The 17098-nt window shown below is 44.2% G+C and overlaps 1 protein-coding gene across 8 annotated transcripts in view; it reads right to left on the bottom strand.

Annotated features, from left to right (window-relative positions):
- LOC121286860 (transducin-like enhancer protein 4) overlaps positions 1–17098 on the bottom strand; it is a 214085-nt gene that overhangs the window by 168944 nt on the left and 28043 nt on the right. For all 8 annotated transcript variants that reach the window (XM_041204006.1, XM_041204012.1, XM_041204008.1 and 5 more), the window contains exon 4: positions 12285–12329. In XM_041204006.1, coding sequence (XP_041059940.1) covers positions 12285–12329 — 45 coding nt within the window. The remainder of the gene's footprint in view (positions 1–12284; positions 12330–17098) is intronic.

Here is a 17098-nt window from a genome sequence, read left to right as displayed (position 1 = left end):
ACACTGAATGAGATTGGATAGGCTCAATGCAGTGACTGGTGTGGAATCAGGAGTAGGAGAGAAGGGAAATGCTACACTGGCTCTGTAGGGTGAGGTTGGGGCTGAGATACATCATTGAGATGAAGTGGAGAGAGCTTTAATCTAATCGAGCTGTGTTATACATGACGTGGGAGTGTTCAATATTGAAATTAAGTGGCTGAAATGAAAAATGCTCCATTTTCCAGCATTAAAATTGTTCACCTGAACATGTTAATCATTTCCTCATAAAAGAGCAAGATAAACACAACGATTCTATTCATTTTATATTTCCATCCTGTAACAAAGAAATGACTGTGAAGCAACCTGCGATTGCTTCCAGTGCATTTACAGATAACAATTCATCATGAGTGGAGTCTAGTTTTTAAAGAGTTCTCCTGCAAACCAACCTCGATCTAAATGAACAGCAGAACAGGTTCGAGGGACCAAATGGCTTGCTCCGTATCTACGTTTCTATATGAGGGCTATGTTTACTAACCGGCATGTACCTTGTGTCAAACGCTCTGAGGATGTATTGAATTCTTCTTTTTAAGCGCAGTGATTAACTTGTCTAAACTCTAAAAGTAGCACATAGAGGAGGCTCCTTAAGCATGCAAAGGGGAATTGCACCAATTAAAAAGTACACCCCAATGTTTCCACCAGGTGCCCTAAGCTCTGGAATTCCCTCCCGAAGCCTCTCTGCCTGACTCTAAGATGCTCCTTAAAATCTTCCTCTTTGATTACCTTTGGTCACCCGTTCTAATATCTCCTCATGTGGCTTGGTCTCAAACTTTGTTTGATAATGCTCCTGTGAAGCACCTTGGGGACATTTTACTACACTAACGGCACTTTTTTCAACGCAAGTTGTCGTGCCGAATTGCTATTTAAATATAAACAAACATACCCAATAGATCATCGTGCAGCTTATTAGATAAACACTGAACTGGGCGCGGTGGCCTCAGTTGTGCATACACAGTTCTCCAGTTCAATCTCTCTTCAATGCCAAGTTATCCGATTTCAGCCTTGGGGGTTAAGGGCACAACAGTTGACCGTACATTAAAACCAACCCTTTCACTCCATTATTCATTGTAACCTGCAGGACGTGTCATGAATTGGTAATAGAACCTGCCTAACTTAATGGGAAAAAAACCAGGCTCCGTAAATAGCCTGTGATGCTCCCTGCTAAGTTTGCCTTGCTGTGCAGATTTCCCTTGCAAAATAGATCTAATAAAGGTTTTTTTGAGTAGTGCCGAAAAGAGAGAGACGTCTAAGCTTTTCATCTTGCACTCATCAGGACGCTTGCAAGAAAACCAATATAAGGGGAAAACAAGAAGTTATACTGTATGTGAACAGAGTGCTGATTGGTTGGCAAGTGGTAACATTGCTTGGCAGTTAACTGTCAGTCACCATCACTGGTGCATTCTCCATGGCAACACCACTTGCTAACCAATCAGCACTCTCTTCGTGTAAAGTATAGATTGTTGTGTACCCCTTTATATTGGTATTCTTGCAAGTGTGCTGATGAGCGCAAGACAAAAAGCTTCAGCACGTCTCTCTTTCCAGCAATACTCAAGATTTTTTTTAAAAAAGAGAGTCGAAAGGAGAATAATCTCCTGCCCGTACTCAAACCAAAGCCTGTGTGTTAAAGAGTTTTCCACTTTTTACCCTCAGTGTCAACATCATTGATTTCTTGATCAGGAGTCAAATGCAAAAACAATGTTCCCTCTTCTCTGATTCAACAACATGTCTTAACCTCTAACCTCTGAAAAGCAGCCCCCACTGCACCAGCCTTGACATTTCCATTTCCCACGACAGCCAACCTTACAACTTTTCCGAGCGGGATTATGAGGACAGTTGCGCACTGCCATCTGTTAAAGCCTCTCTGTGTGAGACTGCCAACTTCAACCAGGTTATGCCAACATGTAGCCAATTCTATGCTGTGGACCTGCACCCATTTGGGCCAGGGTTACGGCTGTGTGAATTCATTTCACGTAGTGGGTTCCTGACAGCTGGCGATATACTTAACCCCGCAGCCTAGGCTGGATTCAAATTTGGGCCGCAGTAGTGTCAAGATACCAGGGCAAATCCTGATGAGGTATCAGGGTAAATGCTGTAAGGTCTCAGACAGGCAGAGAGCTCACATGCAGGCAGCACATATCAGATATCTGCCGGCTCTGTGCTAAGCCCTGTCAGCAGCACCGGCTCCTCTAAAATGTATCTTGTATACTGAGCCCAATGAATCACCAACCCAATGGCGGGGTGATGTGTGGTTGGGCAGGCTCTTGCTTCTGACCACAAATGGAAATGGTACTCCTGCATAAACTCAAGCGTTTAGGGTTTGGCATGCACTGCCTAATTGGGTAGTGGAAATAGATTCAATAAAATGGCTTTCAAAAGAGAATTGGATACATACTTGAAGGAGAAAACAAACGCAGGGATATGAGGAAAAAGTATCTAGATTGGTCTTCGAAAGATGAGACCAATGGCCTCCTTCATGTCCTTTACTATTCCATGATGCAGGTGAGGATGGGATTTTGTTCTGCTGCAATGCCTCCCATAGTCAACCAGCAAAGCCTCATATGTGTAGAATGGACATTTGGGTAAGGTATTAGAAAGACTACCTGACACCAATGGAACTATGCCTCAGCAGGAGGGACGGAGAAGAGGAAATTGGCAATAAAGATTAATTCTGTATCTTAAATGCAAATTTTTTGAAGACGTCTTATATTTGCTGTATTTATACATCTTAGTTTGCCTTGTTTCAGCATTTAAGTATCAAAGAATGGTGAGATATATTCTTCAGTGGCACACAAGAGCTAATTTCAATAAACCAATGTTAGAAGGTCCTTCAAGGATCCATGTCCAAAAACTAAGGGTCATAACTTATAAGATAGTCACCAGCAACAAAAGAAGAGAAATAGGAGGATATGCTGATATGGTTAGATGAAGAGGAGTGGGAGGAGGTTCATTTGGATCACAAACACCAGCACAGACCAGCTGGACTGAATGGTCTGTTCCTGGCCTGTAGCTCCTTTGTCATTCTATACAACGACCAGCCAATCTATTGTATGGAATTGTTGGACTGTTTTTGTCATTGAGCTGGGTGTCTCACACCATAGAAAATAAAAACTATACAAATGCTGCCAGCAATAGCATTCTCTACCCTCTGAGGAAAAGATGTAAATTATTACAAAACTATACATTTCATGTGCATTCAATTGCCTGAGCACACGACCACACTTGTTCACCTTCATGTTTCCCACCGTAGGTTCACTGGGAAACCACCTGAGCTCCCAGAAAAACAGCCATCTTCTCCATTCTATTTGGGAGTTAAATATTGCGATTCTACTCTGCAATAGTTCTCCCAGTGGGACACTGAATATGTGAGATGAAGCTCAGGTTGGTAACAGGTTAGCAGAGTGCGGAAGGGGGGAGAAAGGTCTTTTGATTAGCCTGATCCTGTCCCCACCAGCTGTCTCACGAAAGTGCATGTTCCAGCAGGGACTACGTTAGGAAAAAGTCAGGGCGGCCTCTCCCCTTCTTAGGCCTGGGGAGCAAAGGCCAATTGTAATACAAAAACTGCTATCCAACCAGAGATCAATTAACATGGCAGAGTTTAGATAATGAAACCCAAAATCTTGCTGCTCTGCACAGCTCATTCTCACAGCGAACCATACACTGAGAAGACCAAGGCCCCAGAGGGAAAACTGCCAAATGCCACACATTTCCATATCTTTTTAATCTAAAAACATTTTTTTTATATTCCTGCTGATCCACTTCCTTTGCAGGTCCTTCTTTTCTTTACTTCCTTTTTTTCTGCTTTGAGTCAGGGGTAAATAGTTAAGAGCTTTTAACCTCATTACAACCCACACTGGATGCTTACGGGAAAGCAAAATTCAAATGTGGGCATCACCCTGTGGATTGGGCCAATTCCAAACCAGACCTGTGCCAACTTCATCACCTTTAATGCCAGTCTGACAAAGGAGGAACTGACCCTGTGGTTAAAGAACTCTGATTCTCGAAACCCTGTATTTACACTCGACATGTCTAAGCTCATAAAGAGGGCATCGATAACAGGAGCAGAAAGTATATTGCTCCTTAAACTCGCTTGTACTTTCAGCTGTATCTTCCATCCTTCATCTATTGATTATAAGTGCATCAATCTTTTTGAAGGCCTCCTGTTCTCAGCAGACGCCATAATTCAATCTCATAAGGCCTTCCGAGAGTAACTGCAATATAGTAATGCTTAATTCATGTGTTGGTCAAGTGACTAAAGCGAAGAGAACAAGCAGAAGGTAACCTTGGTAAGATGGATATGTTCCAAGGTAAAGAACCGACATTTCAGTGCTACTGAAAGAAGATGAATCGTGAAATAAAACGTTATTGTGGGGAGGTGTTGACGTCGGTTTTTGGGGAATATCAATAACTTCTCTCATTTAAAAAAATATCAGTCGACAGTGCAGTTGCAAAATATACTGTATCATTATCGTCCTGCAAATGATTGTTCGATCGGTTCAATTTAGGGTTTTTGTAATCTCAATTGCTTGTATTGCAGGAGAGCCATCAATCGAGCGCCTGATTAAGTAACGCGCCTGTTGAGGATATGACCTCATATTACAGTTTTTAATCTCGCTAAGGGATGATAAGAACTTTTATACTATGATTATACTATCATAACACAGGAGAACTTAGGACCAAACTTAGTTGCAGCAAACAATTAGGAAGGCAAATGGCACATTGGCCTTTATTGCAAGGAAATTGGGAGTACAAGAATAAAAAAGTCTTGCTACAATTATGCAGGGCATCAGTGAGACCACACCTGGAATAGTGTGCACAGTTTTGGTCTCCGCATTTGAGAAAGGGTATACTTGCATTGAAGGCGGTACAGCGAAGGTCCATTAGATTGGTGCCTGGGATGATAGATTGTCCTATGATGAAAACTGAGTAAACTGGGCTCATATCCTCTGGAGTTTAGAAGAAAGAGAGGCAATCTCATTGAAACCTATAAGATTCTGAAGGGGCTTGATAGGACGGATGCAGCGATATCAGTTCCGCTGGTCAAGAAATCTTAAGATAAGGGGCTGACCATATAGGACTGAGATGAGGAGAAATTACTTCACTCAAAGGGTTGTGAATCTGTGGAATTCTGTACTCCAGAGGGTTGTGGATGCTCCACCGTTGAATACAATTAAGGCTGGGATAGCCAGATCTTTGGTCTCCTGGGGAATTAAGGGATATGGGGAGCGGGCATGGGGAAATGGAGTTGAAGACCAAGATCAGTCATGATTGTACTGAATGGTGGACCAGGCTTGATGGACCATGTGATCTACTCCTGTTTCTATTTCTTATGATCTTGGCCCTCGGGAGATATTTTGAGCCCTCAAAGCCCTAAAATATACACATAAAGCTCTCAGAGCTAAGCTGGCTGTGTATTTCTTACACACAGGGTTCAGTTTTCTGGGTTGGAAGTTTGAAAAGTGCTACTGCTTCATTGATGGATAAATTCCAAATCAGAACACCAAAATCGTTGGTATCCATAGCTTGAGATATTTATATGCAACATAATGGAACATTATTTAAACTATGTGCCTGTGTGAGTGCATGTCTACTCACTCATTTCCCACATCTCTCTTACTTCTTTCAACCTTAATGTTGTTCTGCACTATATTGCTCAATTTTTATAAAATACACAACGGCATACAGTCTAAAGTTCCATGGTATGCACTTAAGCCACTCCAGAAGACAAAATACTTTAACACTCTCTAAATTCAAAGCTGCATTTTCTAACTGGGATTATTTTAATGCTTGCGTTACTGTCAACATTGAAATAACACCATTCAGAAATCCCAGCCTCAAAGGTCCTGGATGCAGCTCTTAAACAGAGACCCATAACCAACAGCAGCCTGCATTTATATAGTGCCTCTAATGTAGCAAATAGCCCATAAGGCACTTCACAAGAGCATTAACAAAACTTAACACTGAACCACACAAAGCAATATTCAAGTAGGTGGCCAAAAACCTGGTCCAAGAGGTACACTTTAATGAGCATCTTGAAAGGACAAGCAAGGTCGGGAGGTTTAGGGTGGAAAATCCGAGCTTAGGACCTAAGCATTAAAGGCACTGCCACCAATGGTGGAGCAATGAAAACTCAGGGATGTGTAAGAGACGAGAACTGGTCAAACTGCCTTGTTTCCCCCTTGCCAATGCTCCAACCAGGTCAACTAGAGGATTAATTCCTGGATAAGAAAGGATGGAAGAGCAGCCTATTCTGTGTAGTCAGTGAAGAGCCAACAGTAGCTTGTGGGGAACACAAAGATCTGGGTCTCCAGTGGTTAAAGAGTGGTACCAATAATGCAAGGACCACCCACCCATCATCAGTGTCACTTGTTCAGTTAAAAAAAACTTCTTCCATTAAGCTTCTATCAATGTGCAGCTGCTGGTCATATCACTTGCTGTTTTGTGTGGATACCACCACGGCCACGACTAGTAGATGTTCAAGTCTCCCAATGTTGATATTAGGTCTTTTAAGCATCCCTGGATCTCTGCTGCATGATTCTTGCCAAGGTCTTGACCATTCTGACTCCACAGCAACAGACAATGTACTTCCAAAAGTAATTCACTATGTGGATTGCTTTGAAACAGTTTGTTGCACGACATAAGCACACGTTTCAACAGCGACAACGCCTAATCAAGACTCCTTCATTCCCCTCATCTTCTTGCTGATTCCTTTCAATCTTCATGGTGTCCTGCACTACAAGCCTTTCCTATATTTCCAAACTATAATAGGACACAGAAGGGCGGATAGCCTGGCAGAGCAACAGGGTGAGTGGTTGGAAGTCTTGAAGCTGAAAATCACTGTGGACTGGAACTGGCAGTTATACAATAAACTCTTTCTGTGTTTTTTTTTAAAAGTCTGTGGTGCAGACTTGGTTCCTGCTTCTGACCTGAATCAAACCCACAGCGTACTTAATCTCTAAATAGCAGCTGGATGATGGCTGCAAACACTAGCCACTCGCTGACTTTTAAGGAAAAGGAAAAGGAACTTGCTTAGGTTTTGATATTGAAAGTCTCGCTTAGATACTATGAAATCCTAGCATGATAATAAACAGTATATTTGATTTAAGTGACAAGATGGTGGAAAAACACTATGGGTTACTGAGGAGAGAGATTACTATAAAGTACAATAAGAACAATGTCCTTCTTTCACCTTCATTGAAGGCTATTGGTTACAATGCTCTGTTTTATGTCAACAGGACCTTGGTTCTGTGGTTTATCATGTATAATATTTACTACCATCATATAGCATCACCCACTATACTGTGCACATTGAAGAAATGTCCAGCTCCCAAGGTGCTACATTGCAGGTGGTACTATAATCAGCATTTAACTTATTACAAGACACTGATTGACTATACACAGAATTATATAGGTTTTACAGTAACTGGTCATTCAGTCTCAGTGGCCAATGTTGTTTTACGCTCCATGAGTCTCTTCCCAATCTACTCTACAATTTTGTTCCACCTCACCCAAAGTAAATCCTGACCACAGAGTCTGTGTCAAGCTCCTAATATCTCCCCTGACTAGGCATTAACAGCAGGAAGTCAGCAGCAGGAGTGTGCTCCCTCCAGTCTCAGGAAGGCATGATAGGTGAGTGGAGTAAAACTTGCAGGTGCCAAGCCTCACACTCTAACTTGCCCAGCATCCTCCTGCACAGCACTCCTCAGGATAATACCCCTTGTAGCTCCATTCATTCCCCTCTGTGTCCAATCAACAATCACCCATACCCAGCCTATTGCACCCATTTCTCACAGTGACTCTCCTCTCCAGACAAGCCACGATGAATACTCTTCCTCTCCTTACAGAAGAGAGCTCACAACTTGGCAAGAGGCAGAGGTTTGTGGGGAGGGTGAAGAGCTGGTTCTCCAGTGACTGGCATCTTGTGGGCCACTGGCAGTGCTTGTCCACCAGTTCCATGGGGAAGGAGCTGTCGTGCCAGGAGGTTGCAGATGCCAGCTGTGACCTGCCGCTACAATCCGAGACTCCTGAGGCACATGTCGGGAAAGCTGATGCTCTGCCTGTAGGACCCTGTGTTGTGGCCCTTGCCTCCTTTCAGCTGGGCATCGGCCTCCATCCCCTCTGCCCTGTGGATGGACATGTTGCTGAAGAGAAGACAGCTGGGGCTGCCGCTGGTGTTGTTCCTGCTGTTGGCAGGGATGAGGCTTCTGCTGTTGTCCCTCAGCAGAGGTGAAAGCTGGAGCTGCATAAGCTGCTCCCAGGTGCTGTTGAAGGATGGCAGCAGGGAAATGCAGCTGAAGGTGAGAGAAGTCCGAGACAGGTGAAGTGCCTCCCAAGAAGTGGGCGATCACCTATCAAGCAGTGGCGGTATTCTCTGAGAGAAGAAGTGCTTTGAACAGCAGCCTCCCATCTGACCACGGCTGCAGCTCCACTGTGTAACTGATTAAAGCTATTACAGCTTGCCCTTTCCACTGAAGTAGCCCTTTCCCCTCAGTGACCCTGGCAAGCCAGTCACTAACACAGCGTGGAAGCCATGTACCGTTGTAAAAGAAGCAATTAATGGTTAAAATGGCTATTAATTGCCAGACAACAGGGTTTTCTGCAGGAGTTGGAACCTGGCGCGGGAAGGCCAGAGGAGGCCGGGATGAAGTCGATATCCTGATCCAATGGCATCTTCCGGGACTTTCCCACCCTTCATGTACTGGAACCTTCCTCCGCCTGGCTGGGAATATTCTGCCCAAGAACTCTGAAAACCGACTTGCAGACATTCCTATTGCCACCTCAAAAACCCAACTAGTCATAACTAAACGGGACTGTTTTAAAATGAAAATAAGAACAGTTGGATTTACTGAACCTTCAAGCCTGGCCTGCCATTCAGTAAAATCTTGGCGGATTATATCCCCATTAAGTGTCTTGGTTCTGTATCCCTGAATATCCTTAACAAACAAAAATATATTCAATCGTCGTTTTGAAATTTTCTATTGACCTAGTCTCATTGACTTTATGGGGGAAAGAGAAGGTTCCAGATCTTCACTATTCTTTGTGTGCAGAACTGTTTCCTGATATCACTCCAGAAAGGCCTAGTTCTAGTTTTAAGATTATGTCCTCTTGTTCTGCACTCCCCCACCAGAGAGACTGGCTTCGCTCCATCTACCCCATCAAATCCTTTAGTCACCTGAAACACCTCAATTAGATCACTGATAATCTTTTACGCTACAGGGAATGCGAGCCATTCTGTACAACCCATCCGCGTAAGTTAACCCTCTTTGCATACAGCACCATTGCACTAAAAGGTCTCACTTCACAACATGAACTGCGATTGTGAGGTAAACAAGCATGGCAGCCATATTGCACCAACCCATCTCACAAGTGGCAACCTGATCGAAAAGAAGGCCAGTTAGCCAGTTTTAAGTGGGTGTTGGTTGAGTGAGAGAGAGAGAGAGAGAGAGAGAGATAGAGAGAGAGAAAGAAGCATTGGCTGGGTCACCTGGAGAATTACCTGGATTGTGCTACAGGAACTTCAAAGCTCAAAAGAGCCACCAGGAGAGGCAGATGAGACCTTGGTTGAGCTTCTCATCTGAAGGAAGGCATTTCCCACGATGTCACACTTCCGTCCAGAATTGCACTGGCATGTTGGCCTAGCATTATGAGCTCAGTCTTGGTGTGGCTGAGAAACCCACAACTGTCTGAGTCAAAGGCAAAAGTGCTACCTACTCAGCCAAGCTAATTTTGTCCCCAGTTGGCAACGATACCATGCATTGGAATAGTTCCTTCTGGTTAAAGTGGTTCAGATGCTGATGCTATCATACCGCCTACTTGCACCTGTGGTTTCAAAGTAGTAAACTCACTCAAACACTCTATACAGTCAGCAGAGTTTACATGTACCAAGAAGTGTACGAGAAAAACAGGAGCAGCTTTAATTACACACTACCCACAGACCACAAACTAATCGTGGCACAAACACATCACATAAGCATTTTTTTCTCTGTGGTTGTTTGCAATCCAGACCAAAGCTGACATCACCCAGCAGAATGCATACCGACCTCCCCACTACTGAGCTCCATGTCTGCCACAGTCAATGGTTAAGGCATTCTGTTGTGACAACTTAACCTCAGCATCGACCTTCCCTTCGCCAATCGTTGCCACAGGTCTGTGCCCAAAACCTTGCCCTGCTGGAAAAAGCCTCTGGAAAATGACTGCAAAGGCTGCTGTATCCAACATTTAAAATGGAAATACAGTGAAAAACTAAAGCGCAGGCAAAGCACTTAGTGCTTGAATATTATTCCCACTAAATAACAAACTGCTGCAGTAACTCAAATTTTTGTTTGGACGTTATGACAGATAATTGTAAGTTAGACTGACCACAGGAAGGCAGGCAGTGTTTAATCAAGTCAAATGCCTCAAAACTCAAGCACCAGCACAGCTGCTGATCTGACTGTAGATTTGCTTTCCTCTGGGCCTTTGATTCATTATTCTCAACCAACGAGACAGAGAAAAAAAAACGATCGTAATCCCTCCCCACATTTTGGCTCCCCTTCCAACACTCGTTGAAGGTTGAGTTGGCCCTTTGACCATCCGGTCAAGTGCGGAAAAGTGACCACTGGTTCCCCCAGTCAAAATTGAGAGACAAGCAACAGACAATGCAGGAGACGCCCAGTCAGCTGGTCAGCCCCTGAAAGGGCTGACACTATGCTGTGCATTAGCAGTAATGTGTTAACGTGCCTTATTCTAACAAAAAACATTCGCTCCATTGAAATAAAAGAGACAAAAGAATTTTGAGCAGGCTGGGGCTCTTTGCTCTAGAAAAGAGGCTGAGGAGTGGCCTTTTAGAGGTCTAGAAAATTATGAAGCGATTGGATAGGGTGGACATAGAAACACTATATCCATTTGTGAGGGAAGCCAAAACTAGGGAGCATAAATATAAGATAATCATCAATAAATCCAGTAGGGATTCAGGAGAAACTCCTGTGCACAGAGAGTGATTAGAAAGTAGAACTCGTAGCGGAGGTGAATTGTATGGACACATCTATGGGGAAGCTCTATATGCAAATGACAAATAAAGGAATCAAAGGGTATGCTGATAGGGTTAGGTGAAGATTAGAAGAAGGAGGTCTATGTTGCACATAAACGTTGGCCAGTTGGGTCAAAAGGCCTGTTTCTGTGTTGTGAATTTTATGCAACCCGTATGAACACAACAATAACATTGCAAATATCGCAAATCCCAATCTCAACCAAGAGGAAGGGTGAATATTTCAGGTCCATTTGACTTTCTGAGTATATGTGATTCTGATAAACTTGGATTACTGCCCTTCCCTCAATCCCCAGAGGTTCGTGCTAGCTTTTTTGAACCACCACAGTCAATTTACTAGACCATTTCAGGGGGAGTTCAGGGCCACCCAGAGTTTGGGTCTGGATTCATGTGTAGGCCAAATCAGAGCAGGATAGCAGGTGCCCTTTCCTGAAGGGCATCAGGAAGCCATATGGATTTTCAGGACAATTCAGCAGCTTGTTTAGGCATGGCATCAAATTTATTGATTCTAATTGCCATGGGGCCATGTCAATCTCTATGTTGCTAGTCCGGGAGCTACGCTATCATATCTGGCCACCTCAAACATTCAGCTGCCTTGGTTGCTTTTCAGTTCCGACGAACCTATTGCATTTTACAGGCCTCTTCAGTCTTCGTTTAAGTTTGATCCATAATATCTTTAAAAAAGGAAAGTGGATAAATATTTGGGGGTGGGCAGTAAAACAGCAATTTGAAGAGGTATGGGGAAGGGTCAAGAGCTGGTGTGGAAGGCTATTTCTGAGAGCCCGCGTAGTTGCAAAGGGCGGAATGACTCCCTTCTGCACCATAAAGTTCAACGAAGGAACATTGTTGGTCAAACTGCTAAGGAGAGTGGAACGGTATATTAAAAAGTGTCAGCGCCTAATTCAGGGGCCTCCATTCACAAGGTGCCTCAGCTGATTAACCAAAGCTTTGTGAATGGGTAGAGTAAACAAACACAGACACCTGCTTCATGGTCCCATTCCCGTCCATCTGGGCCCACTCCCTTTAACAGGATCTCTGCTGTATCTGAAGCTATTCCTGCCACGAGAGCTCAAGGTGGATGATAATCGGATGCAGAGACACATCGCAGCCTGTGACTGCAGTGTCTAGATAGGAGGAATTAGTGTCATTCTGGAAAAGGAAAATGCAGTAACAGAGATGAATGGAGCAGCACAGCCTGCAAAGCGTTTTGGATGAGAAAGCTTACCTGTTTGTGCATTTCAATATTCAGACCGTAGGACATTTCATAGTACTGGAAGACAAAAAGAGAAGGGAGAACATTACTGCTGAGAAACTGAAAATTCACAGATTAAAGCTCACAAGGTTTTACATAGGATTTACAACTTGCCATTCAGCCCCTTTGGTCCATGCTGATGTGTAATGTGCCACATGAGCCTCTTCCTATCCTATCAGCATATCCTTCCATTCTCCCTCACGTACATGTCTCGATTCCTCTGTCATTTAGTCACCAATTTGTTGACAAAACATGAGAACAATTTGCTTCTGAAGCAGGGGCTTTGTTAGGTAAGGATTATCAAGGCACCATGGAGCCACGTCAGGTAAGCGACTTAAGGTACCGATCAACCAGTCATGATCAAAGTGGCGCTGCAAGCTTGAGGGGCTGAATAGCCTACCACTGATGCTATGTTTTCACTGTTACTTTCCTCCAATAATTCCAACCCTACCATCCAGGTGACACCCATGTTCAGAACCCAGCTCTATTTTGTGCTCTAATGTGCATTCCTCAATAAGGATTCCAATCCTCACCAGCAACCATTAAGGTTGCAATACATATAAATAACAGGACTTCTCGCTTCACCAGCCACTGTTTGGAACAGCCAGGTTTTTAAGGCCATGAATGTACCTGTTAACTCTTGGCTACAGGTATCGTTTCTTAAAAAAAGAGCAAGACTCCGCAATACAGCACCACCTAATGGCACTCATAGGGAGCACATCCCAGGAAATGGTGGGCCCCGAGCCCCATAACTTTGCCCGAATTAACTTGGACAAGTCACTGGCAAGGTACCAGCAATTTCCCAAGATGAAATCGTTGCGAATGGGCACAACGGATCGTGGACTCAATCTGTAAATTATTGGATAAAGAAAGATTTGTTGATATTTTAGCCATGACCTATTGAGCAATTTGCTCACTGTATCAGTTCAGTTACTTCTTGCTTTTCACAATGTACTCAAATAGCAAACAAAGCCAGCAGTGGTCTTAAGGTCACCTGTCGGCAATATCTTTAAACTTTGGCAACAACTGGTTTCTGCCATGTTGTGTTGGCATGTATGATGTCCAACTGATGGCAGGATAATTGTGAAAATAGTTTCATATTTACTCTCAATTTTCTTTTTACGTTTTAAGGGATAATTTTGTCGTCAGTTAATCTTGGTGCCATCTTACGATGCAGCGGGGTGGGTGAGCTGCTGGTTAGAATTAGAATTTGTCTGAAAATATAAATAGAAACATGGCACACAGTGTTGGGGCGTGGGGGGAGGGGGAGGGGGAGAGGATAGAAGGGGGAGGCGGGGGTGGTGGAGGGAGTCAGGCATGCGCAGTGAGAAAGCAACACAACAGAAAGACCTTCAACACGGTAACAATAGTAGTCCATACCCCAAATTGGTTGTGCCCTCCAAGCAATTCACAGCCCACATCAGGTACTGCCTGAATATACGAAGAGTGCACTGGACAAAAGGATGAGGAGAGATGGTGAGTGTTGCCCAATAACATGGAGAGCGGAGTTCCACTCGGCACTGTCCAACTCCAGCTCAACTTTAACCTTAGCAGAGAGCCAATCAACTACTTGCATTTTCTCAACATTCTACTTTCTTGAAATTCGCTTTGCACTGGGTGAATTTAATACTGTTTCATTTGTTCATGAGGTTTGAGAGAAGAGGCCACTTTTCTTGCCTACCCCTCGTTGCCATGGTAAGGTGGGACCTCTTTTTAAATAATCTGTAGGGATAGTGGTCCCAAAATGGCATTAGTTAGGGTAACTCCAGGATGTTTAGGGCAGTGATAATGAAGGAACAAGTGATATGTACAATTTAAGATGATGCACGATATTAGAGCAGATGACGCTTTTCTGGGAACATGAAGTTAAAGGTTTACGGCAACTACACTCGAAGCTGCCTTGCAACATTTTTGTTTTAACCAAATTTGGATGGAACTGTTCCAAAGACTGCACAACAACTAAACAAATGTGTTATCTTCAGCTATTGTTTATATACAAATCACCACACACAATGAACAAATATTACTTACCGTATCATCACATAACTTGGTCAGTAAAGGTATTGTCTAACATGATACTAAATCAGACAAGACAGTTGGTCTCATAATTGAGTGGCTGCCTAAGCTACTCATCTTGAGATGGCACCCGAGCTGACAGCTCCCTGTTGAGTTCTTTCTCTTAGGGAAAAATATTCCCCTCGTTGGGGGGGGTGTGGGGGAAGTGCAGGAGAGGGTGCGCCTCCAATCGGCATCCCCTCCAATCGGGAGCGAGCCATTTTACGTGGGCGGGCCTTAACGTGACGTCCACTATGCGCTCCCTGTGTGGGCAGGGGAGGGGGGGGGGAAGGAGGATTTCCCTCAACCAGGAATGCGCACTTTCATACATGTGTGTGAAAGAGTGCACAGCTCTCCCCGAGGCTAAGTGCTGCCTCAGGGGGATTGGTTCCAAATTAAAAATTGTTATACAAATGATAGAAAAGTTTCCCTGACATGTCCCCATATGTGACGCTGTCACATGAGTTGGGACATGTCCATCACCTTTATTGAAACCTTTATTAAAAATTTAAATACACTCATGAAACCACATCCTGCCCGTGGATGAGGTTTCATGCTTTTTCTGAAGCCCGCCAGGGCTCCCAGCCTGCCCGCCAACCCTAAGGTTGGTGCGGGCAGGTCCACTAATGACCTTAATTAGTTCTTCACAGAAACTAAAATACCTGGAAAAACTCAGCAGGTCTGGCAGCATCTGCAGAGAGGAACACAGTTAACATTTTGAGTCCGAATGACCCTTCAACAGCACTAAGTAAAAATAGAAGAGAGGTGAAATATAAGCTGGTTTAAGCGGGGGTGGGACAAGTAGAGCTGGATAGAGGGCCAGAGATAAGTGGAGATAACCAAAAGATGTCACAGACAAAAGGACAAAGAGGTGTTAACATCTTTTGGTTATCTAAAATCTATCACTGGCCCTCTATCCAGCTCTACTTGTCCCACCTCCCCCCCCTTAAACCAGCTTAAATTTCACCTCTCTTCTTTTCTTACTTAGTTCTGTTGAAGAGTCATACAGACTCTAACTGTTTTCCTCTCTGCAGATGCTGCCAGACCTGCCGAGTTTTTCCAGGTATTTTTGTTTTTGTTTTGGATTTCCAGCATCTGCAGTTTTTTGCTTTTATCTTAATTAGTTCTTCAATGGCCTCAATAGGCCATTGACAGGTCGGTGGACGCGCAGCTAACTTGGCCGACCTGAAAATGGAAATGATGCGGGGTGACGTCAGGAATTCCACCTGACATTAGAGTCCATTATTAAGGATGAGATTTCAGAATAATTGGAAGTGCATGGTAAAATAGGGCAAAGTCAACATGGTTTCATCAGGGGGAGGTCATGCCTGACAAATCTGTTAGAATTCTTTGAGGAGGTAACAAGTAGGTTAGGCAAAGGAGAGCCAATGGATGTTATCTACTTGGACTTCCAGAAGGCCTTTGACAAGGTGCCGCACAGGAGGTTGCTCAGTAAGATAAGAGCCCATGGTGTTAGAGGCAAGGTACTGGCATGGATAGAAGATTGGCTGTCTGGCAGGAGGCAGAGTGGGGATAAGGGGGTCCTTCTCAGGATGGCGGCCAGTGACTAGTGGAGTTCCGCAGGGGTCAGTGTTGCGACCACAACTTTTCACTTTATACATTAATGATCTAGATGAAGGAACTCAGGGCATCCTGGCTAAGTTTGCGGGTGATACAAAGTTAGGTGGAGGGACAGGTAGTATTGAGGAGGCAGGGAGGCTGCAGAAGGATTTGGACAGGTTAGGAGAATGGGCAAAGAAGTGGCAGATGGAATACAATGTGGGCAAGTGTGAGGTCATGCACTTTGGTAGGAAGAATAGAGGCATAGACTATTTTCCAACTGGGGAGAGAATTCAGAAATCTGCAGTGCAAAGGGACTTGGGAGTCCTAGTCCAGGATTCCCTTAAGGTTAACTTGCAGGTTGAGTCGGTAGTTAGGAAGGCAAATGCAATGTTGGCATTTATTTTACGAGGACTAGAATATGAAAGCAGGGATGTGCTGCTGAGGCTTTATAAGGCTCTGGTCAGACCACATGTAGAATATTGTGAGCAATTTTGGGCCCTGTATCTCAGGAAGGATGTGCTGGCCTTGGAGAGGGTCCAGAGGAGGTTCACGAGAACGATCCCAGGAATGAAAGGCTTAACATATGAGGAATGTTTGAGGACTCTGGGTCTATACTCAATGGAGTTTAGAAGGATGAGGGGGGATCTGATTGAAACCTACAGAATACTGAAAGGCCTGGATAGAGTGGACGTGGGGAAGATGATTCCATTAGTAGGAGAGACTAGGACCCGAGGGCACAGCCTCAGAGTAAAGGGAAGACCTTTTAGAACAGAGATGAGGAGAAACTTCTTTAGCCAGAGAGTGGTGAATCTATTGAATTCATTGCCACAGACGGCTGTGGAGGCCAGGTCATTGAGTGTATTTAAGATTAAGATAGATAGATTCTTGATTGGTAAGGGGATCAAAGGTTACAGGGAGAAGGCGGGAGAATGGGGTTGAGAAACTTATCAGCCATGATTGAATGGCAGAGCAGACTAGATGGGCCAAATGGCCTAATTTCTGCTCCTATGTCTTCTGGTCTTATGGACATCATCCCACATCATTTTACACATTGGCGAGTGGGCCCCACCCCCCGCTCGCCAACCAGAAGATCCTGCCCTTTGTAAATCCATTACTGGCCTTTTCCCCATTCTCTCTTCTGCCACCTACTCCTGCTTCCTAATAATGCA

This window comes from Carcharodon carcharias, chromosome 14 (assembly GCF_017639515.1).
Source record: "Carcharodon carcharias isolate sCarCar2 chromosome 14, sCarCar2.pri, whole genome shotgun sequence".
NCBI classification, from domain to species: Eukaryota; Metazoa; Chordata; class Chondrichthyes; order Lamniformes; family Lamnidae; genus Carcharodon; species Carcharodon carcharias.
This window is presented reverse-complemented; position numbering and strand designations above follow the sequence as displayed.